This window comes from Dermacentor silvarum, unplaced genomic scaffold, assembly GCF_013339745.2.
Source record: "Dermacentor silvarum isolate Dsil-2018 unplaced genomic scaffold, BIME_Dsil_1.4 Seq351, whole genome shotgun sequence".
NCBI classification, from domain to species: Eukaryota; Metazoa; Arthropoda; class Arachnida; order Ixodida; family Ixodidae; genus Dermacentor; species Dermacentor silvarum.
In genome coordinates this window covers 134396-158021 of record NW_023606097.1, presented here as the reverse complement: position 1 = coordinate 158021, position 23626 = coordinate 134396, and the positions used below count along the sequence as shown (strand labels likewise).

The window sequence follows — 23626 nt, the reverse complement described above, 5'->3', positions numbered from 1 at the left end:
AATATATCAGCCCCTGTACTCTAATCTCCTCTGTTTGCTCTTCAGTACACGGATGTAGAAGAAGTGACGCCAACGAGGAATTTACGGAGCCACGGCAGTGCAGCACTTTAATTCTCGTTGCTGTTTGCTTCATTTAAATCAACTTATGGCTTTTCGTCTTGCTTTGCAGAATTTGCCTATCGCAAGCACAGAGGAAAGATCGCGTTCATACGCTCAGCTCCTACGAGTATAGACGATAGAAAACCCACGGCAATGACATCTGTACGCATACCAATAAACAACAGAATAAACGAATGAATAACAAGCAACGCGCATATACGTACGCGCATACGCGCACGCCGGTGAACCAAGCCGCTCGCCGCATCGTAGTGGTAGCCATCAGTCTCCCGAGGACATCAGCAACAACGTTCCAGGAAGCTTGCCTGCTATGGGTAAGTTTCTGGGCCACTACGCGGTACCAACGGGCCGAGCAGGAAGTTTTGCTGCGCGAGTAGAACAGCCCGCCTCCTTTCCCACTCTACGTCTCCAATGACTGCTCTCGCGGGCGACGGTGGCTAGCGGTGTCCATATGAAGCCAGCCAAAGTCGCTCCGAGTACGTAGCGCGCAAAATTTAAATTGGTCGTACGACGAATTCAGCATTTATGATCTAAAACGTTGTCAAATCACGATTGAAATTAATGTATAACTTACAATAAATAAAAAGAAACATCTTGGAATGCATTAAAGCACCACTAAATTGCAAGAACTAAACATGCATGTACTATTGCACACACATAGGCGCCGACTACGAGGGGGGGGGGGGGGGGGGGGGGACGCACTAGAGCGCTTTGCCCAGAGTTCTGTTACCCACATCACTTGAGGTTTCTCCCTACATTTGCCTCTACCTTTTTGGCGTATTGTGGCTAAAAAATCACTGCATTATTGTTGGCGCGGACGTGCCCGGTTTTAGATTCATGCTATCGCTTTTCTTTTGCAAATCCGGACAACAGGAGGTCAAGCGCATTAGAAGCACCAGCGACTGCTACCTCATCCGTATTTTTTTCCTTTCAACCTTTTAAAAAATGTCACAGTTTCGCTCTAAGGGCGAAGCAATGAATGCGATAGCAACACAGCAATGTCATACGAAGTAAGGTGAGCGGCTTTGGTAGCAATATGAATTGTAGTAAACATAAGCTGATTAAGTAAGCAGGTGTGCTGCGGCGTAAGTAGACCGACATGAAGAGAGACTCGATGACCACGAGAAGGCGCGTGTGAAACGGTGGTGTTGATGAGAAGCGCTTCCCGTGGGCAGCGCGTGCGAAGGGACACACCTGTAGCGCTGCACTGCCGATCCGGGCAGCATTGCATGTGTAGTGTGCGTTGGAAAATGTGGCCCGACTATTACTAATTGTGGTGTGAGCGCGCACAAACAAACATGAATAGATCACACTGAATGATTGCAGACAAGGACTGTCAAAACGCTGGCAGCAAGCGCATATACGCCGCAGTGGGCGAACGTACGTGCGGTCTATCGCTTCAACGGAAACTGAGCGGCGAATGCACAGCGCATAAAGGTCAGAGCCGTGTGGAGATAAGAGACGGAGCGAGCAAGCGACGAGCGCGGTTGTTGGCAGAGTAGAAATGCCCCCCCCCCCCCCCCCCCCCGCTCCCTCTGGCGCTCGCTTCCCGCTTCCTTGCTTGCGCGTGGAAGATTGAGTGCGTTCGCTCTCCGTGACAGCGTGCGTCCCCGCACGCTTCCGCTCGGGCATACGGCGCGCAGCGCAAATTTTATCTATTGACCCTTTTCGCGGCGATGCCGTGGGCGCTGCCATGTTTGATCACGTGGTGACGCGTCCATTGCTTGCCTCCACTGCCTCCGTTGCCTCCTTGTTTACAATGGAAGTGTATGACGCCGGCGCGGCTTAGAAAACCTCTGTTGTCGGAGATATCGTAGACAGTGACCAGGTGGACGACACGAAGCTTTGATCACAGCTTCAGAGAACATGCAAAAGCACTTTCGGAGCTGATTAAGCTATGTCCGAACGGCGCAAGCAGCGTATATGGTGCTTGTTCGAAAAGCGGGGCTACATATGTATTCCAAGCTATCCAAGCTTTCCGATTATGAATCAGTCAGGATTAGTGTGTTTTGCTTTTTAACACGAAAGTGTTTAATGCCGGGGTCCACCAAGACTTCACTGACGTATTTCCGTCACGGAAATACGTCTCCGCGCCGCGTGCGTCTAAATGTCGTACAAAAATCCCTCACGTGACTCGATCCTAGGCACCTATGTACACGAGAAGCGTATCGCCGCAGCGCGGCTGTACCCGGTTTGGGTCGAAACCGGATATCACGTGGGGTCAGCGAGGTACTCCCTGCCCCTAGGTAGGCGTGAAAGTAGGTAGGGAATGATTCCTCGGCGATGCCTGCCATGTCCCCAGTCCCTGTGTGCCTAGAAGCATCCGCTAGCCCAAGACAAGCATGTACGTTGCGCGGGAGCGGCCGCATACAAGAATTCGCGGTGAGAACGTCGTCGACCGCATTACCGCCAACCCACAAAGGACTGCGATCTCAAGGTACGTCTGCCGAAACTGCAACTTGTGACATAAAGCGGCGATGCATATTCATTTTTCTTTTTAAATTTTAGGCCTTGCTCCTTCAGCTGTAGCGCGACGTGAGCCCTGCCATTTCACTTTCAAGATACGTAAGCTGCTTCGACCCTGAAAATGCCGACGCAATGGTGAGTTGGAAAAACCATGGCTTAAATTTACGTCGCGTGCATGCCACCCATACCTTTTTTGCGGCATGCGATTGAAGTAGAGACTGCGATCGTGACTTCATGGCCCTCGCATTGTTATCTTCTGCAACACCCAATCGTCGCGAGCTAACATGTTTTTCAAATTTGTCAGTGCTAGCACATCTCGATGTGAGCGCAAGTTCGTGTCTTTCATAACACGTAAACAATGCGAAGGTGTATACGCCGCTGATGTATGCACGCTGCATTGAATGATTTACTGTTTCCCTTGGTCATTGATTACATTAAAAAGAAAGCTGCAGATATGTCCTTTGTAAAATCTGAATTACTTCAAATACGATCTTACGTGCACTTGAAAATAAAAATTACTGGCCGATTAGTTTTCATATTCTACTACACCTGCCCGCTTCACAGCGGCTTACGAGCCAGAAATGTATGCAGCAACACTTTACATTAAATGTAATGTTACAAGACGACAGGTAATAATCTTGAACCCAAATTGATCATGAACAGCAGCTGCTACAGGGGTGCAGATATTTTTACCAAATAACCATGTTCTCATAGCTCACAAGCGAGAGGGAAAATTTGTTTCGTAGGAATGAAAAGCAGAGGTGAGCCTGAACTAGTATGTTCTTGCCCACTACTCTGCTAAGGGGAAGGTGGAAAGGGGGAAAAAATGTCTTTAAAGCTGTTGAGGAAAAAAAAGATCATATGTGCACAATAATCACATAACGCAGTGGTCTCTCTAAACCTCAAGTATAGTCCTGCGTTCTGCAAATAGTCTAGAACAGCACTCGTAGCTATTTCTTGCTGCAATGCTGTCACGGTAAGCACCCAGAATTTGGTAAGCACCCAGTGTTGGGGCTGTGGAAAACAAAACAATGCAGGAAAATCTCAGCGCATTTTTATTTAAGCAATGTTTTGACACCTTAAATGGCGTGGCCATCTTGTTCGTTGCTTTATATTCGTTACCTCTGGTGCAACGCGAGTTCACTTGGAATTAGCATGGACGTAGCATATATATTTTAAAATGTGCCTGGTGCATGACATTGTGAAAAACCTTGAATGTGAACCCGCTACAAACAACAACATACTGGCACCTAGCAAGAACACCCAACCGTCTACCTTCCCACACATTTTCCTGAAACAGTTTGCACATGTTATTCAAAATTGCCACACATTTCCAATCATAAGTGTTTCAGGATATATACGACACATTTCATTTGTGTCTGCAATGGAACTAATGGAAAACCTGACAGTCAAATCTGTCTCTAATAACAAATCCGTGTTGCTGATATCTTCACAATAACTGAGATCTAGGGGGGTTATTCTGTAAGAGTCCACCTAGTGGACTGTCCACTTCAGCTGTCGCCATTGGCTCCAGCTTCATGAGCACGAAGGATACTGGCTGGCACCTTCGCGCTCGTGAAGCTGGCGCTAATGGCAACAGCCGAAGTGGACAGTCCACTAGGTGGACTCTTCCAGAATACCCCCACCCCCCCTGGGCCAGTATAATATAGATTATTCCTTCCGTTCGATTCTATACCACTCTTATCATCCGCTGTTCACCGCCAGAAACTCGCCAGTTCTAATGGGTATAGATGTCCCCTGGCCCAGTGCTCGGCACCTTCTACGAGTTTTCATCTTGCAAGGGGCCCTCTAGGGATTACAGAAAATGGGTCTGGGCGGCTTCCATGGCAGCAGTTTCCTGTGTGGCATCCTAATACAGCTGTTAGGTGGGGATGCCCTTGGATTGGAAAGAAGCACCCCTTTCAAAGTATCCCGTAATGGCTGAGCACCTGACCGGAAGCACAGTTATACCTATTTTACCGGTGGGTACCAGGCGGCAGCGCTACTCAGCCTCCCACAGCAGTGGCAAATGCTCGTCTGGGTCACCATTGTTGTGGTGAGACAAGGGGCACCTTTCAAATCTCTATAGCGCCCCTTTCGACATGAAAACTCCTACAAACAACTGAGCGCCAGGCCGGAGGACATCTCTACTCAATAAAAATCTAATAGGTTCCCAGTGGCACTAGGATTCTATCCAAGTACCTCCCCGCATACGAGGAAGACTCTCGACAATTTCACCACCGCTGCAATACATGTGTCCTGCCAAACAGATTCGCCGAGCACCTTGCCCAGGGGTGCGTTACACTGGGTGCAGCACCACATGCTGGCTTGCAGAACCACCATCCATGACCAGGTTGCTACAAATCCTGTACCCATTCACGTCAAGTCATCCTCGGACCAAAGTCCTCCCAGCTAGCATGATGGCCCACCCTGCTACTGTCACCTTGTTGGTCTCGTGGGCTAGACCCATGTATATCGAGTAGGTGGAGGCATAACTCCCCGAATGTGTCCTGTGAAGGATGCCTTTTTCAAGCGCTGTGGTGCCAAAGCCGCAAGCACCATAACTTATCTGCGCATGTGGAGCATGTATCGAAAGCCATGTGCTTTGCTGTTATGCCATTGTGATAGTACATATTACAAATAAGATTATGCAGTAACATAAATGAGAGCTTTAGATTGTGCTATCGAAGCATTCAGGAGTCCCTATCAGAATCTTAGTATGTCTGTGGTTACGTGCCCAAGCAAAACATTATAGCTTTGCGTCCCCAAATGCAAGCCACACGCACTCGGAGCAGGTAGTCAAGGTGGTGTTAGCATTTTTTAATATATAAAGCTAACCATAGAATTGCAAATAAAAAGACAATTGTTTCATGAAAATAGTTTATTTACATTCAGTTAAGTTGGCTGATACAATCAGCCTTGCATGCATCATTGAACGTCACCCTTGTTGGAGCCCTGGGGCCACATGCATGACACTCGCGCAGGTTGTTTATTCTTTCACAGCCGACGTTGTTTGGGTTCTTAGAACAGCGACCGGGACCGCTGGGGATAGCGCACTTCCACTGCGGTGCCCAAGATATATGGACATTTAACGGAGAAGCGTACGTAACGAGAAGCGAAGCAGCCGCCTCACCGCACGCATATCACTCAGCGGCATATAGGCGCATTCTTGGGGGCTAACATAAACACAGGCACTGCCGGGGGTGGCGGCATTACCTTTGCGGTGTGGGAGACAGTTTACGCCTTCGAGCATACGTAAGGGGAAACCTGGCGGCAATGTCGTGCTCGAGTATGATTCTGCGGCATGTCCAGGGTGAGTGGCTCGAGGGGTGATTTATGTGTTCGCGGGGCATGCCATTGCACCGGGGCAACTGCACTGAGGCATGTGAACTTCGAGCAAGAGGGCCATGTGGCGTTTGTATAAGTGATGTTGGTCTCAGTGTTCCAAAAACCGGACTGGAAAATGGGGGCGCGTACAGCGTGTGTTGTTGATGATCCCGCCTTCTTCGAAAAGAACTGATTGGTAGAATGTGAGCGAGGAGACTTAAAACAAGGGTATTTAAAAAGTGTGTAGAGATGAAGAGGGAAGGAGCGAGCCGATAATCAGCCGCCGCTCGTCGATGTATGCTACTTTGTCCTACAATAAACCGATGTATTCCTAAGTTGGCCTCCCTGAGTGCAAAGTGTCACCGGACGACTACGAGGACTCTCTGAAGAATCGTCTGCCTGGAAGACCTGAAGGAGAAGAAACTTAACTCATGCTAAAGATCTTTGACAGGAAGAAGCAAACAATGTATACATGCATAGGTGGTAATTAAAGCTGAGCCAAACGAATCCCAAAGGCTAGAAATTTTGCCCTCTGGCACAGGATGTTTGCTGTGGAAGTGCACTGTGATCCAATTTATTATGACCAGCATTTTGTCGCCTTCATTTCTCGTAAGATGACGTCAACGTGCAGTGTGAAATGCTGTCATCAAATCGGATCGTGTCGGCCTGTTCAGCGTCGATTGTTTTATGAAAGCGTGTCTTGGCTTGCTTCATCTCAGTTTGCAATGTTTCAGCAATATTTCTTCTAAGTCAGCCACCCCAAAGAACCAAGCACATGTTAGGTCCGCAGGTGTGCAGTGCCGCTTCCGTCCTTTAATCTAAAACTCTCTTACGTTTACAGCAAGAACATAAGCGCATCCCTGAGCGTTGCCACCATGGAGTAATCGGCTTACATGTATTAATTTTGCATCATTTTTGGTGCTTAGCAGGGTCATAGGGCTGTGGGACCAGATTTAGTCCAGATGCAAGCAAAACAATGCAACTTAGAACAGAAAGCCGCTGGTAAGGGTTCACGCATTGTTTGAAAGGTTAGGCATAGAAAATAACTGTGGCCATTTCTGATATGCCTAAACCTTCAAACAACGAAAATAGTGGCCTTGAGAACACACCACAATGTACTATCGACCAAAAAAGTTTACGGACCAAGGGACCTGACATAAAGCTGAATATCTCCGCAGCCTGGTATTCCCATTTCCTGCCTCTACTGGTATACGTGAACAACATTGTGATGTGCAGTTTTACTGGCTACTTTTAAAGGCTGCTCGGGTATTAAGCGTTTTCTGAGAGTCCGCAAACTTTTTGGTCGATAGTACTTTAGCCATAGTCTAATAATAGTCTAACATAGTAAATTTCATGATGGACTAGGTTTTCATGCAGTTAATCTTAGAAGCCTGCCATTGTGTTGGTTATCTACATGTGTGCCGCCACCATTCTTATCGAACACAAGCTATAGCTGGAAAGTGCATAACCGGGCCACTTGGTATAGGTTCATCGTTGTTTGAAAGCGCTAACGCACAATGAAGAACTTGCACTCATTGTCTCGTTCAGACTGTTCTTTTTGTGTTTGCGGTTCCAAACAACCATGAAGCTATAGGAGCTCTGAAATAATGGGAACTTTTTTCACATTTTTTTTTAGCAAAAGGATTGTCTTGTAGCAAGCATGCTTCAGTCAATAAGGCATGTGCCATATGTGTAGAATTTGGCTCCACCTTGAAATTGTTCATTTAAACTGCTTGCTCAATTATCTGCTGATAATGAACTGTAACTTTGGGTCGATACAAACCGCCCATTGAAGTTGAATATGCCTTGAGCTTGGGAAGTAATCCACTAGACAAAATATAATTGTGTGTCCCCCTATGGTGGCTCCATGGATGTGGTGTTCTGCTGCTAAGCAAGAGGTCGTGGAGATCGCAGAGTTCTTACGGGCGGCCTACAACACGAAAATGCAGTAAAGTGGAGCCTTGTTTGCATACTGCGGTTCCAAATTAAAGACTACGCAGTGACACGCACAAGCTAGAATTGATACTAGTGCAGATTTTATGTAAACAATGTGCTACATCTGTGCTTGGAAAACCACAATGAAAAATGCGCATGAACGTGATCTGACACGCTTGCACGAGACAAATAGGCATAGTCAAATGACCGATGGTTGACATACTCGCTAAAAAGGGCCGAGAACAAAACTTGAATTTGTAAAGATCCACCGCGGGTTCTGTGCAGGTTGATACGGGAAATCTATTGTGTTGTCACTGTTCTAAAGTTCCCTGGTTTTATCGGGCATGCGCGTGCACACCTTGGAAAATGCTGACAGAACTCTGCTACTTCATCTTTAGCTTACGTTCTCTTCCTCTGGAAGGGTTGCAGCAACATACGACAGTGTATGAGACCATTTATTTGGTGCACACTTCCAACAGTATGCGCATTCTTGTCCGCGCTACAGAGTGCACCAACAAGACGTGCTTGCCCGGTCACTGTCATTCATGCGTACACCCTATTGAATGCACACAGCATGAGCTGCAAGTTATATGGCTTTAACCGTTTTTTTTTTTTTTTTTACCCACTTAGGTGCATCTGAACAGCCAATGGATACCATGCCCACTCTGTAACGACCAGTGCTTTTAATGAAACAGCACAGCAGAATAGTCAACCACGTGAGGCACCTCAGACAGCATATGCAGTGGGTTGTGACGGATTTAATGATTTCATCAGCATTTTCACTGGATGCAAGGCTGTGAATCTCTTGTATGATGCATGTGTGGAAAAGAAACCCAACATCCGGTGCACATGCCTGCTTGAAACAGTCGGGCATATCCCATTAGTTGAGTGCCCCCGTGTCGGCATTTGCTGATGTGATCCCAGCTATCTTCACCCATTACATTCTGCTGAATTTACTGCAGCCACCCTTTGGAAAAATAACACATGGCAATTATTTCAAGGTAATTAGTTCTCCCATACAGAAAAAATACCATTAGCAGTACTCGTGGGTGATAATCTGCCAGTTTGCAATGGTGGCGAGCATAAATACCACTAGCTGTAGTAACACCAGTTTTGAAATTAGGAAGCAACTTTCTTGCAGCTAGACTTTATGTGTACTATGTTTCATGCAACGTCAGTGTTCAGAATAAAAGCATTTGACCACTGCAAATTGTAGTTTTTTTTTTCTTCTAGACGTACATATGAACACATTCTTGATATAAAAAGACATGCAGGGCTGTATTACAGCACAGAAATGTTTGGACAATTCAAGCTCATTAATTCAGAATGTAAGTTTGAAAATTCTAAGGAATGAAACCATTCTGTTTTCAGTGCACTGAAGTACACAAAGTGCACTTCAGCCACCAAATGCAATTGACAAGGTTGATAACATTTATGAGTTATGACGGCACTGCAGTTAACTTTGTGTTGGCAAGCACATGAATTTCGGGTTCTGCAAAAAATGGAATGTGCCTTGCACCTGTACAGGACATTTCATGCAACAATCAAAAAAGGATACATATTTGGCAAACAGGCTTCTCAGAATAGCTTTTTGCACAGCACTTAGTTAATATAATTTGTTATGCAATGCTTTCTTTAATATTTGTTTCAGGACATAAGTTGTACTTAAAAAATTTTGAAAGCTGTTCAGAAACACCGAATGCAAGCTGAAGAATGTGTTCACATACAACCACTTCAGGGGGGCAGCCTTTTTCTGGTCACTCAAGACCTCAAAGACTGCTGTCAGGGAGGAGTGTGGCTGTTGCAGTGGGTGAAAAGTGCAAAAAAAAATAAACGAACACTACAAAAGTGCTTTATACCTGTTCAAGCATGAACTAAAGCCAAGTACTCAAATTGCCATATTAACAAGGAATGTTGAGATCTTGTGCATCAGACATTGGTAATTTTTTACAAGATGCCTCAATCACACTGGTGAGCCTATGCAGTTTTTTTTATTTGTCGCCAGAAGTGCCCACACTGCTATCCGTCACTCCTATTCTTTGAGCGGACAGTAGACACAGATTACTGCAAGTGAACGATTCTGACCCGATTGATGGAATCGCTATACTAAACAAATGCCACAAGCATATTCAAAATGGTATGCTTATTGGAGAGCATACACAAAAAATATGTAGTGTAGAAATTTATTTGGTCTCACTGCTCTGCCAGAATTTTTTTTTTTTCAAGTGGTAATGACGTAAAAAAAGAAGTGAACGTGACTTCTGTAGCTGGTGGGACTACAATTACACCTAACTACCATCTGGGATTAAAATTATTCATGCAGGGAGGCCTCAGTAAGGTACATCTCAAAACGAGGTATTGCACCGTAGTTTAGTTTGACGGTATAGTCTGGTCAGGTAAGATCATTGTTAAAAATGGAGGAAGTCATTGACCATGGCCGAAACAAAAATAAAATAGCGTTTCGGTATCCACAGGAATCCCTTGTTCATAAAGGAATGCCTGCTGAGAACGTTCTTGATGGTTCTTAAGTAGCATTGAGCACATGATGCAAAGTTCTGAAGTACATGTGGATTAAAATGCTAGATGATCTATTGATTGTTTTACTTGTTTGAATTATTAGTGATTCGAGATGGAGCCTCATTGTCCATTTCTTCTCTGTGGCCACGATGCGGGCGTTGTACTAGTTTATCTTCTGACTCGTCGTCTCGGCATGCTCTCCGAGGGCATTTGTAACTGTGTGGCCTTTGGCGACATTTTTGTGCTGCTTGAGACGCCGCCAGAAATATCTGCTAACAAGGGATCCATATGGATCCCGAAACATCATTTTTATTTTGGCCAAGTTCAGTGACAAAAGCAATTTTTAACAAAGTAGTACACCAAGTGCCATTCCAAAGTCTTTGCACGACTTTTGGGGCGTTTTTTATTCCATTGCTCTCATTGTCCAACCTTTGTGAGCACGAGGACACGAAGAAGTGCTTTGTAGGCGTCTGGCACTAAAGCGTCCAAGGGAAGAGACTGGCGATGACATGCAGCTAGATTGTCAGAATGTCTTCCCCTTTTGGAAGGCCTCTCTTGTCAATGTTACCAGAAATCAATGCTTTCACAACATTCATGAGGAAATTCAAATGCGAGTGATTTGCATACCGGCCCTTTTGTACAAAATAAATGCGCTGAAAATGGCCTTGTAGAGGTAAACATAGCAGATTGTTTACATCAACTTGCATTTATTGTCTGAAATATCTTCTTTATAGGAGGATTCGGAGATAAAATTCAGAAGATCCGCAATATCGCTGTCACTTTCGAACAAAGTTAACTTCAGAGTAAGAAACTTCAGTAATTGCCCACTTTCTTCACGGCAAGTTCCAGTCACATGTGGCGCCTGACAATGAAAACAGCAATTATTTATTCTCAACTTTAAAAATACTTCTGCAATAATTTCGATTTCTTGTAGAACCATCTGCGACGAAAAAAATTGAACCAGAGGCATGGACATGCCTAGATTGCAAGATAAATTAGCCCTTTTTACTGCAGACAAGCTAGGCTCCTCTATGGTAGCAGGTATGCAAAGCGTGTGGATGAGTTCTGCTTGTATACGGGAGATAAACTGTGCCTACTCCTCTGGGATTTGGAGCACTGTCACCTGTCTGCCAAGTAAAGCAAGCCGACCCAGAAACGGTGTAATAATAAGGGAGACTGCATAGTCAAAGATGGTGACTTTGTGGGCCGATCATAACATTAGAGTACGCAGGTCAGCAGAATAAGTGGACACACAAATTTTTTCAGAATACACAAGCACACTCATCAGCGCTCTCGTTCCTACTCACACCCACTCACATGCATTCGCACTTTCTTCCACTAACACTTCCTGGCACCCATTCACGTGTGTGAATGCGAAAATTTATTCACCTTCACTTGCATTTATAAGTCAACTAGCACTCACCCTTTCCCATATACTTACGGGTGCTCACTCACAAACGTCTACTAGCTAGCTGACCATTATACTTCCACTCCCACTTGTTGGCACTTGCATATACTCACGCCTGTCATCACTCGCTCTCACAAGTGTGAAATGAGTGAGTGTACTTATGAACATGTCAACCTATACCAGAGCATGCTGTAGCCTCGCAGGAGTTCAAATGTGATTCATAACACGGTCTGACCGTGATAATGCTATTGCATTACAGCTTAACAGTAGTATGTGGACCTAGCTTCCTTCTCCAGGTTTGATGCTAAGTAGACATAAGTAATCTCTTGCACAACTGTTGCACAGAGAAGGCAAGCACAAAGAACAGCTGTGACGTCAACACATGGGAGTTTATTCTTGTAGGTCAGCGGGACCCTAAAAGACATTTACCAAATCTTGGTTGGAAGGTGGAGTCGATTGTTTCTATGCAAAGAGTTTTCGACATGTTAAAATTCAAACATTACATTTCATACTTCTTAGTACATACACTCATGCTTGCAATTCTACTTGCACTGTGACACCAACAACCTCTCGGTATTTAGCGAGTTGGAAGCAGCTGCGGGTATGGATATGCTGAAATGTGAAGCAGTGACCTTAATTTCAATCAATAAATAAAGAAAGCTTAATTCATCATCGTGTATTGCTCGAACACATTCTTGCCATTAGCACAGCATATACTTAACATAAAATAGTATCTACAATGCAACATTACATGACACAACACATTTAGCATAAGCGCAAGCTTCTACATCAAAGCTTCATATCCAGTGATTCTCACAGTGCACTGGAGCCTTCAAGAATGCTCTCAAATAGAATGGAGCCCGAGAAGCTTATGTGATGCAGACGTAGCTTTAGTGTAATGTGCACTTGCCAGTTTCTACTGTGCAAGTGTATGAACAGCTGAATACAGTTAACGAGTCGGCATTACAAAGAATATTATTCTGCATACGGAAGCTGGTCGTGGTGATAATTTTTAGTGAAAAGTGTGGTGACAATTGTGTGCATTGGTTTGAAGAGGATAGCAGTAGGGCAAAGCTGCGAGATTGTAAGCACGCCGCAGCCTTGAGTCTGGCCTGGTGGAAGAACGACGTGTTCAATAAAATTTCGGCATTAGAATGGTAGGACTTGGATAAGGCCAAGATGGAAGTACTCCATGGAGTAAAATGAAATACCTAAACTGAAAAGCAAGTATCTTCGCGTACGTTTGGCAATTTATTCGCTGCAGATCTACGGCCTCCTAATGTCGATTACATCCGTGACCGCAATATCGTCGACTTGTTAGTTTTCCACGCACCTGCCAGTATCATAAGTAGCAATAGAATACAGAAATTTAGCACATAAGTGTAGAAACAAAGTAGGCCCACCATTGATCGAAGTGCTTACGCGAGTGTGGAAACTCCGCGACAGACAACAGACAAAACGGTAGGAGGGCTAAGCGTCCAGTTGACGACACGTATTCTCAGGTGCTCATTTCGCATGAGGAAACTCATGGACTATAGTCGTATTTTTAACAGCAGCAGAAGCGTAATACTCGTCAGATGTCCACGGGAATCAATTGCCTCGAATGCACACATCGACAAGCAGTCGTTTTCTTGACCACACTTAATCGTATCCGCAGATTTCGCGAAGCATTCTCGCTTCATTCAACAAGTTTAGAACACGAATTTTGTAGGTTGCTCGGAGCATGTCTTACCTGACCCAGTCATAGAATAAGAAACCAGACGCAGTGGACAAGTGTTGCCGGTCAAAGCAATATTGATACAAAAATCAGTAGCGGAATAAGCCGCTGCACTTGCACACATGTTAAAACACGCTCAGAAGTTTAGAGAATACGTAAAACACTGAAAATAAACCTCACTTTACACTTCATTCCGACTTTGCATTGCCGCCATTACCGTGTTTTGCTCGCGACTAGTGTCCATGGCGATGCGGCCGCCGCTTCGTGCTCAGAAGTATGATAAAAAAGCAAACGTAAAATGATGCGCATTTTTACACATAAAATAGATTAAGTACTTTTTTTCCGAATATAATAACACTGAAGGTATTGTAGATGTTATGCACACTATGTAATTTTCAGTGCAGATCATAACTTGAAGGGACAGTACTTGCTTGTAGTGCTTAATCAAACACTAATTAACGGTTTAATTATTTGCCACAGCGCACATAATACAATCACACAATTTGTGTCAATCGGTATTTCAGACCAACACCAGTTATATACTGAAATCCCCAGCACTATGAAATACAAACAAAATCGTGAGAAATCTCGCATATTATTTTTCCCAAAATCTGTAGGCAATGCTGGACAAAACTGATGAATGCCAGCATATCCCGGTTTGGGGAATGAATGTGCCATACCTACCGGCTTCTCTACCTGAAGAACTGACACACTTTCAATCATGTACCACAATGATTCTGCATTCAAGGCCTTCATGAAATGAATCAATGCAGGAGAAAGCAGGGACAAGCCTGAGCTGCTTGAAAGTCACGAATGACATCAACATTATGTTGCTCTTGTGTCAAGCTGTTCGTGAAATACAAGACATTAATTCTGCCCCTTTGAAAGGAAAGAGCCCGCTTCGCAACCGCTTTATTAACAATGTCATAGCAGACAGGCAATGACAATTTCAAAGCAGAACAGTAATCAATAAAGAGCTACCTAGACTCCTTTTGTCTAACAAACTCAGAAGTATTGCCATATAGAAGTTAAGAACATGGTTGCTTCCACTAATGTGGTTAATCTAACGAATAGAGCCACCAAGAAAAGAGTATAGACATGTCGGACCTACAGTCAAGACAGCCAAGCTACGAATTGTCGAATTTGACTGCAGTTTTTTTAACTGGCATCCCTCTTAGGATCTCTATGTGGAGTCTCTACGCAACAAGCAGCGACTTAACATTGGCAATTTCAGCCACGGGAAACGGTTTATAGAGTTTAAGTCACCATCCCCCCCCCTCTCTCTCTCTCACAAGTGTGTAGGAAAACTCACCATCAGTGGCTTCACAGACTGAAAACAAATTCCAGTCTGCCAATTACTCATTTACTTCACTTAAACTTTAGCAAACAGTAAAGGTATACTCGGACATTGCAGAAAAATAGTTATGAACATACGCGTCAGATCTTCAGTTGCCACATACCAAGTATAGGTAGCACCTTGTTGCGGACAGCTGTGGAGAATACCTGCCACATGAAGTATAACTTGAATTACTGAAGACAAGGTCTGCAGCACAGAGTAATTGCAGAAAGTAAGAAAGTGAATAACCAACCAACCACCCAAAGGAATACAAGGGAAATACGAGATTGCAACACAGATATTTACACCTATCCACAGCTCATCTAATGCCCAGTTTAAGCAATACTAAAGAAGCTTACTTACTCTGGCTTACTGGCATGCTTCTTTCCACACGGAAGCTTGGGCTTTTGGGAAGAAATGCGGGCGCAAAGCTTAGACAACTTATTATGGGCCGAGAAAACCACCCGTACTGCGTTGCATGGTGGGCGTCGTATATGAAATTCCGATGAGCTGTGGCAAGTCTTATATAGGCCAAACAGGCCGCTGTGTTAATGACCGCCTAAAAGATCATGTTTTATCGATTAAAAATGGTGTCGGTTCACACCTGCCGTTCCATTGTGCCTCGCATGGCTGTGCTCCACGGTTTGACAACACGTGTGGTAGGAAGAAGCAGAGTAGTGTTGGCACGTGAATTGCTCAAGGCGTATCACATAAGGAAGAAGGGTGATGGTTGCATCAGTGTGCCCTTTGTTGACCTCTACAAAAGTGAATGTTCGTTTTTAGATAGCGCAGTGAGGTAGCTTGTGACACGTGCTGCGCCATGTCTTTGTGCACATATTTTTTTGGAACTAGATATATTTCGGTGATGTGCTGGAAATAAAAGTAGTTGAAAGTTTGGCGCCCTATCCTGTCTCCTTTTTGGCTTTACTTTTTTTTTTTCAACCTTGCGCCACAATTCATGCGTTTAGCTATGCACCAACTCGCCTAACGCACTGCCCTGCAAAACTTGAGTTGTCTGTCCCCGTCTTCTTTTATCTGTGTGTGCACACCCCACTTTCCTCTAATAACATAAAAATATTTGCGTGCTTTGCATATATATATATATATACCATGCACAACTTTGAGAGCACTGCACAGGACAAAAAAAATCGTGATACAAACTGCCTTGCGGCAATGTTATTTGTACAAGGTCAAACTAACTAGCAGATGTGAAAATGCTGACACTTTCGCAACTGGAACTTCTTGGAACTGCGAGAGTAGCCGAACTGATGTCACTGGAAGGAACTTGCAGGTGTCTATGACAGATGGTTTCTGTTCGATTTATCACCAGTTTTTCAGTGGAATAATTCAATGCAAGAAAAAATGAAGACCTTTGTTGTAAACAGAGTGAAGAATATTCCAGTTTAAGCTATCCTGATCACATTAGTTGCTCAAAAGAATCAAACCCATGTGACATGATTAACTGAGGTACAGCAGGAAAACGTTTTCAAGGGCTTCTCTATTGAGAAAGAGCTCATTGGCTGTATTAAAATAAGCAATTTTGTCCTCATCATTTGTGCTGCATGTAAGCATGAAGAACTTGAGTCATTTACAATGTTTACTCAACAAAATTTAGTGGGCGCACGGACCAGAGATCGGATTCTGCATGTGATGAATAGAAGTCCTGACCTCTCTTTGTTCCCCTCGTGTAAGCAGTTTGTAAAAGAGCTTTAACATCACTGAATTGGCCTTCCATTTTATGCACTACTAGATAATTGAGTATCAGCATCCCTTGCTGCATGGTAGCCACGAACAGCAAAATAGTTTTTGATTGTGAGGGTGTAAGCATGCACAATTAAAGAGTGTATGCTGACTATGTAGTGATATTAGTTACTGAATATTGCAAATGCCTCTCAAATTTTGAAAGCAAATGATGTTGAGATCACCCTCATGAGATCTTGTCCATATAAGGGCAACATCTGTGTTACAGCTCAGTCTAACCATTATCTGGTTGACAATCTTTTGTACTGTGACACCTGTTTACCTATTACTGCACTATATTGGACAAATTTTCGCCCGACTCCAATGTACTACATCTATACTATTCCTGCAGATATCCCCAAGACTGGCTGTGTTATAAATGTGAGTCATCTCAAGACATTTTAACATTTGGATTAACAAAAACATGGTTGCACTGCTGCACTGGGAACTTCTGCTGCACAAACTTAGACATGCCGTGTTCGGATTTTATCAGCGGGAAATATTTAGCACTCAACATTTTTGTCATTCAATGCAACAACATTCGATTTAACTAAACACGAGTACTAGTTTATTTCGGTTTGCTACACAGTCTGCAACACCGCAGCGGTAATTCACTCAAGAGAAGCTGCAAACGTTTAACAGCGCCCACCACACATTTATTCACATTACAGATGATTTAAAACACCCATAGCCTCCTCGATAAACGAGTTATCGAGGAGGCTATGAAACACCTCGTATACAGTCATCGGCCGAAACCATCGGCTCACGGTTTTGTGCATTCTCGTAGAATATCTGAAAAAAAAAAAAAAAAACAAGAAAGACAACTAACGAACCCCATTATACAGCGTAATGTTTACCTTTCGCGTTTTCTAACGACAAATCCACGTACTCGGGAACTTATTGTCGTCACGCTGCGATTCTTTCCGTCTCAAAACACTTTCCAACGAAGGGACGTCACCGCATGCCGCATTTGTCACCACTCCACATGTTTCTTGCAGCGATCTCAGATGTTCTTGCGTTGAGTTAAGTGTTTACTCTAAAACACGCGGCGATGGTTGACGCACTTAGCCCAGTTAACAGGTGATCTCAACTACAGTATATCTCAACTCTCGTGTGATCTTTCCGATCTCCCTCCAAGCACGCCGGCCATGTTCTCATGTTCACGTGACGCGCCAGGTACTTCACAGCGTCATAAGGAAAGCACAGAGGGGAAACAAAAATTTCTGGGGACAACCTAGGGAGGAAATATCTCGTGTGACGTCAGAGCATCTATTGTTCACCGGGTCCAGCCGAGCTGCGGCGAAACGCATGTGGCTAGAAGGGGCAGTGTGACGGTATGGTGGCTAGAAGGGGCAGTGTGACGGTCGCCATATGCGCGCCATGGGAGAGAGGCGCACAAAACTCGATGACATTTTTTACGCCGCTAGGGGCGCGGCCGTCGTCGGGAGCGCGCGAGATCTTCGCCGCTACAGCCATTGCTACAGCTGCTACTGCCACGTGTATTTGGCACTGTGCGCAAACTTCCACACGTGCAACTGTGTTTGTGTGACTCCTGGACGCGCACCATGTGAATGATTAATGCTATTAATCATGTTTCATTGCCCGTATGTGCACCTCCTGGCCCTTGCCCGTCACTATGGTGGCTAGAAGGGGCAGGTCGAGGTGGCGCTGCGCGCGTCGGGAGCGCGTGCAGCAGTGTTGGTAGAGCGTGGCTGAGGGCTAAGTATACATATATATATTTTTTGCATATTCGTTCGTTATGCGGCATGCATTTGTTGCACGCGAAACTTCCCATATATGTTGCAACTGAGCAATTTTATTGAGTTGCCAGTTTCTGCGCGAGATATGCTATACGTACGGCGAATGGGTAGTTGACAGTGGCCCGTGTTGTGTAAATTTGTGCTAGACGTTCGTCCCGGATACGAGGTGCTCCTCAACTTATTTTATTCTTGTTCCCTAGTTACGCCCCGCACTCAATAAAGAAAAACAAGCGCCGGTTCACGCGGAAACTATACTAACTGCGCGGCTGCAACTTGCATGTTTCGAAGAGGGGTGTTATATTCCCTTAACATTTACAACTTGTGCGTGTCACAAGGCTACAACACTGGTCATTCTACTTCCACTAAGTATATTGAACAAGTTTTTCTGGAAATGTAAAAAGAAGTTTGTACGGTGCATCCAGCTGGTTCTTCAGAAACATTTAATTTTTCACATGCTCATGCATCAGTTCAGCACGACCAGAAAAAGTTCAACACAGTTCGAAAAATGCACTAAAACAAATCAATCAGCACAGCTGAGAATTGTACGTGAAAGTACAATTCGAGTTCCCTCTGTACGTTCAGCAGCTTTCGTTGCGCAGCTACCAGACGGCGGCAAGTGTTGGCACGCCTTGCAAGGCGTTTAACTGAAACGCCATGCTTCAGTCGTGATTGCTGATTTTGCAAGATCTTTCGTAGCTACTTGCAGTGCATGCAAGGGCTCTTACTTTCGCACGTAAGGCTGCACTCAGGCGAAAAGTACAAGCCGGCAAAATACTCATATTTTCCGACTGCGTTTGGTTTCATACCACAGCCAGCACATAAAACCAGAGAATGTGCGCTGTTCAGCACCAACTGCGCCTCATCTGGTGAGGAAACATTGCGTTTTAGGTGCAGCTTGCCCCTAAGAACAACAGAACAACTGAATGTTGCTACTTGCTGAACGGCCTGTTCAAACTTCACCAATTTCGGCAGCAGTAGGTGATCCAACTCGGCACCCTCTAACTTGCAAAGGCCGAAAGTGACGGTCCCTGGTTCAGTGGAAAACGATAGTTTGTTCCAGCTTGTGTTAGGAAGTTTGATGTTGCGGCACACGTATTCCGTACTGACTTCACTCTGCGGCTCCACTTCTATCGTGTCAGTAATGTACAGCTTCGATAAACTCCGATTCTGCAGCATGTTGTGCTTCTATTACTTGTTCCCTTTCTTCCGGCGCCTGCTGCTTTACAGTAGTCCTTCTTTTAGTCGGGGGATCACCTTGTTCACACAGGTTTCTCTCCTTCCTTCTAGTCGGCGTTTTCTTTGTGAGGTATTTTGGCGCATCCGGGAAGATTGTAGGAACGGCGTCCTCTGTTAGCAGCGGCCGATCGCGTGGAATTTCAACCATCTCACCATTGATAACATGACGATAAGTCATCTGTATAAACGTTGCCTCGAAGTGACGTTCACAAACGACGCAGTCGTTGGTTAGTTCCTTATCGCCCCGTTTTATATTACGGGCCCACTGCGCCCGTTTCAATGCATCCTTGGGAGCTCGAAACGACGAAACCCTTGCCGGACACGACTTGTACCCACTTTTACAACCGGGCACAAAACACGTACCTGCTTTCGCTGGCATGGTAATGGTGTGTCGCTATCCGGAATCATTTATTTTTTATTTATTTATTTATTTATACTGTAAGCCTTGACAGGCTCTTACAGGAGTGGGAACAAAAAATAAAAAGTACAGATTGCAAAGAATACATAAAAAGTAAAAAAAAAACTTAAGCGGTACAGACTAACAGGAAAGGGTACACATTAGACACTAAGTTTGGAATAAGAACTGCAAGCGGCATACGCAGTAAAAGCATACACTAAAAAGAACTGCCATCAGCATACAGATGAAAAGCATACACTCCGTGAGCAGCGCTTTTTTTTTTCCTACAACGGCGCAACTTGTTGATTAAGAAATTTTTCAATCTTGACAGAAAACGCGTTAATAGATTCTGAGGACACAATGTCGCTTGGCAGTTTATTCCATAATTCTATGACTGACGGGAAGAAGGAATACTTGAATGTATTACAGCGGGAGATAAATGGCCTGATACTCTTGTCGTGGTTTGTTCTGGCTGAGCGCTGGTATGGTGGTTTTAGGTACTCTTGTTTGCTTATATTAATAGCATTAATCATTCACATGGTGCGCGTCCAGGAGTCACACAAACACAGTTGCACGTGTGGAAGTTTGCGCACAGTGCCAAATACACGTGGCAGTAGCAGCTGTAGCAATGGCTGTAGCGGCGAAGATCTCGCGCGCTCTCGACGACGGCCGCGCCCCTAGCGGCGTAAAAAATGTCATCGAGTTTTGTGCGCCTCTCTCCCATGGCGCGCATATGGCGACCGTCACACTGCCCCTTCTAGCCACCATAGTCTCAATGGCGGCAAAGCATCCATACGGCCGGTACGGTGGCTAGAAGGGGAAGGTGGGAGCAACGCAGCCGTCGGAGAGCGCGGCGCGTGTTGCAGTGATTCATGATGCCAAGTGGTGGCGCGCGCGTCGACACTAAGATGCCTCCGCTGTTGTTAGGCTGCTGTCGGAGCTAGCGAGTGCGCTCGGTTGGCATGGTTCTCATCGGTTATTTTTTGCTCCACGCTCGCTTCTGTTCGCATTCACGCTGTGGAGTTGTACCTCCTTGTGCTGACAATAGTTTTACACGTTGCCATGCCGTAAGAAGCAATGGCAAGTCGCATGAGACGACAGACGCACCGTTTTGCGCCGGGCTGCACAACAGGCTATTTTTCTGCTAGAAAAACAGAAAGAAAACACCCCTTTTCTCGGTGTCTGATGACGATGAGGCACTTAAAGCGTGGCAGCGGGCCGTGCCCCGTGCAGCCAAGGTCTTAGACAGGACTTTGAAGATCTGCCTGTACTTCGAACCCCAGTTGAATCATATACAGGGTGTCCCAACTATCATGCAAAAAGATTTTCTTTAAATATGCAAATGTCCCGTAACTGGGCGCAACCAAAGCAACGTTCTTTGACGTCGCTTTTAGATACTCAGATTATTTTTTGAATCTGCGTATTTATTCAAATATTATAATTAGATGAAAAGTGTCAATGAGAAAATTGTAGAGCGATATGAAAAACTCCCGATACAGCTTTCTGTTGCTCAATATGTGTTACATAAAAGTGTTTTTCCCAGCGTGAACGAAGCCCGCGAATACGCGCAAATTGGCGCGCGACTGACCGCTCGAGGCACTTAAATTTGCGTGTATTCTTTCACCCTAGGAAAGACACTTTTGTGCAGCACGTATTGAGCAACAGAACGCTGTATCGGTAGTCTTTCAAGTTGCTCTACAATTTTCTCGTTGATACTTTTTATCTAAATATAATATTTAAGAAGTTGAATAATTACTTAGGACTAATTATGTAAGTAGGCGGAATGTAAAAATAATGAAAAATAATCTGAGTATCTACAAGCGACGGCAAACAACACTGCCTTAGTTCTGTCCAGCTACGGGGCATTTGCGTATTTTTAAATCTTGTTGCATGTTAGTTGGGACACCTCGTATATTGAATCCTTTAATCAAGTGCTGTCTGTCGTTCTTTTGAGTATTCTTCATGGTCACCACCGTTCTAGTTCATCGCATTGGCGACTAAATTAGGGTTGTTTACTTAACTCCTATATGGAATGATTTTTAAAGCATAATATATTGGTATTGACCAATTTGACGAGCAGGAGGATGCAGTGCGTCGCAGTAATATGACCTAAGGAGCTGTGCACTGCGAGCCTAGAAATCGGTGCAGCTTTCTTTACCCACACCACTAGTATAATATTCTTCGCATTAGCTGAAATAATTTTTGTTCACTCCCGATGATTCGGGAAAGCACCTAGAACGCGTGCGACCGAGACCAACAAAAAATCTTTGTGCCGGCTGTGATGTGCCTGACGCGAATGCACCTTTAACATTGGACCACTCACCAGAGGATAAAAATTATGGGGTTTTACGTGCCAAAGCCACGATCTGATTATGAGGCACGCCGTAGTGGGGGACTCCGGAAAATTTCGACCAGCTGGAGTTCTTTAACGTGCACCTAAATGTAGGTACACGGGTGTTTTCGCATTTCGCCCCCATCAAAATGCGGCCGCCGTGGCCGGGATTCGATCCCACGTCCCCGTGCTTAGGAGCCCAACACGATAGCCACAAAGCAACCACGGCGAATCCATCAGAGGATATCTGCTAGTCATTTATTGTCTCCTCTATTAACAAGGTACGGTATGCATTAACTTAATGCTAGTTATGTCAAATAAGCGAGCGCTAATTGCGAACAGGAACGCCCGTTTCGAAACCCGCGGCACCAATTAACTGCCGTGCCTCCACGCCTGGGGAGCGATCTTGCTGTCGACTGCAGCGCCGCCGCTGCTGTCATGATTGCTTGCAACCGGTGGAAGAATATTTAGGTGTTGACACTGCGCGCGAGCGAGCGTCCAGATTATGTTCGGCCGCGTGCGGGCGCACCGAGTAGTTCAGCTGCGAGCAGATAAAGGGCGCCGTGGCCAGCGGTCCCAGCCTTTTATGGCTTGCATTGCCATTCTATATATCAGTCGGTGATATATAGAATGGCAATGCAAGCCATAAAATTAGAACTGTCGAAGTGGGTGGAGGAAAACGGTGTATTGGGGGAACTACAGAATGGATTCAGGCCAGGCAGACGCTTAGAAGACAATATGTTTGTACTAACTCAGTGCATAGAGATTTCAGTAGCTCAGAAAATACCTTTATGGGTAGCATTTCTAGATATTTAAGGAGCTTATGACAACGTAGACAGGGAATTGTTGTGGGATATTCTTCAATACGAAGGCATAGATGACGATTTCGTGGAGCTGCTGAGGGAGATATATCGAGACAACCAAGTACAAGTGGCATGGAAAGGCCGAAAAGGAAATGAAATGGTGGGAATTCACCAAGGATTGAAGCAAGGATGCCCTCTGTCACCATTGTTGTTCCTGCTTTACGTCAAGGGCATAGAAAGACGACTGGAAAACAGCGAAACAGTGCTTTGCATAAAGAGCAATATCAACATGTATGTGGCGTTTTACCGCCCACCGTCTGGTGATATGAGTGCATTCTTGGAATTTATTGAAGAAATATTAGAATACTCAACATTTCATCGCTATAACACTGTAATAGGTGGCGATTTTAACATAAACCTTCTGAAGGATAATTTGACCTCCCGGGAATTCCTTAACAAACTTTACGCTTGTGGCTATAATAGTGTCATTAATACGCCGACACGCGTAACGACAACTTGCCAGTCCATACTAGAC

At 44.9% G+C, this 23626-nt stretch overlaps 1 protein-coding gene and 1 long non-coding RNA gene across 2 annotated transcripts in view; one reads left to right on the top strand and one right to left on the bottom strand.

The window, feature by feature from the left end:
* LOC119434968 (very long-chain specific acyl-CoA dehydrogenase, mitochondrial-like) overlaps positions 1-536 on the bottom strand; it is a 33968-nt gene extending 33432 nt beyond the window's left edge. Inside the window, exon 1 of the mRNA XM_037701962.2 lies at positions 324-536. Coding sequence (XP_037557890.2) covers positions 324-379 — 56 coding nt within the window. The 5' untranslated portion in view covers positions 380-536. The remainder of the gene's footprint in view (positions 1-323) is intronic.
* Positions 537-2447: 1911 nt separating this feature from the next.
* LOC119434966 (uncharacterized) lies at positions 2448-9869 on the top strand. The gene is made up of 3 exons (XR_005188718.2): positions 2448-2554; positions 2626-2718; positions 8476-9869. It is a non-coding gene; the product is annotated as an uncharacterized LOC119434966 (long non-coding RNA).
* The last annotated feature ends 13757 nt before the right edge of the window (positions 9870-23626 follow it).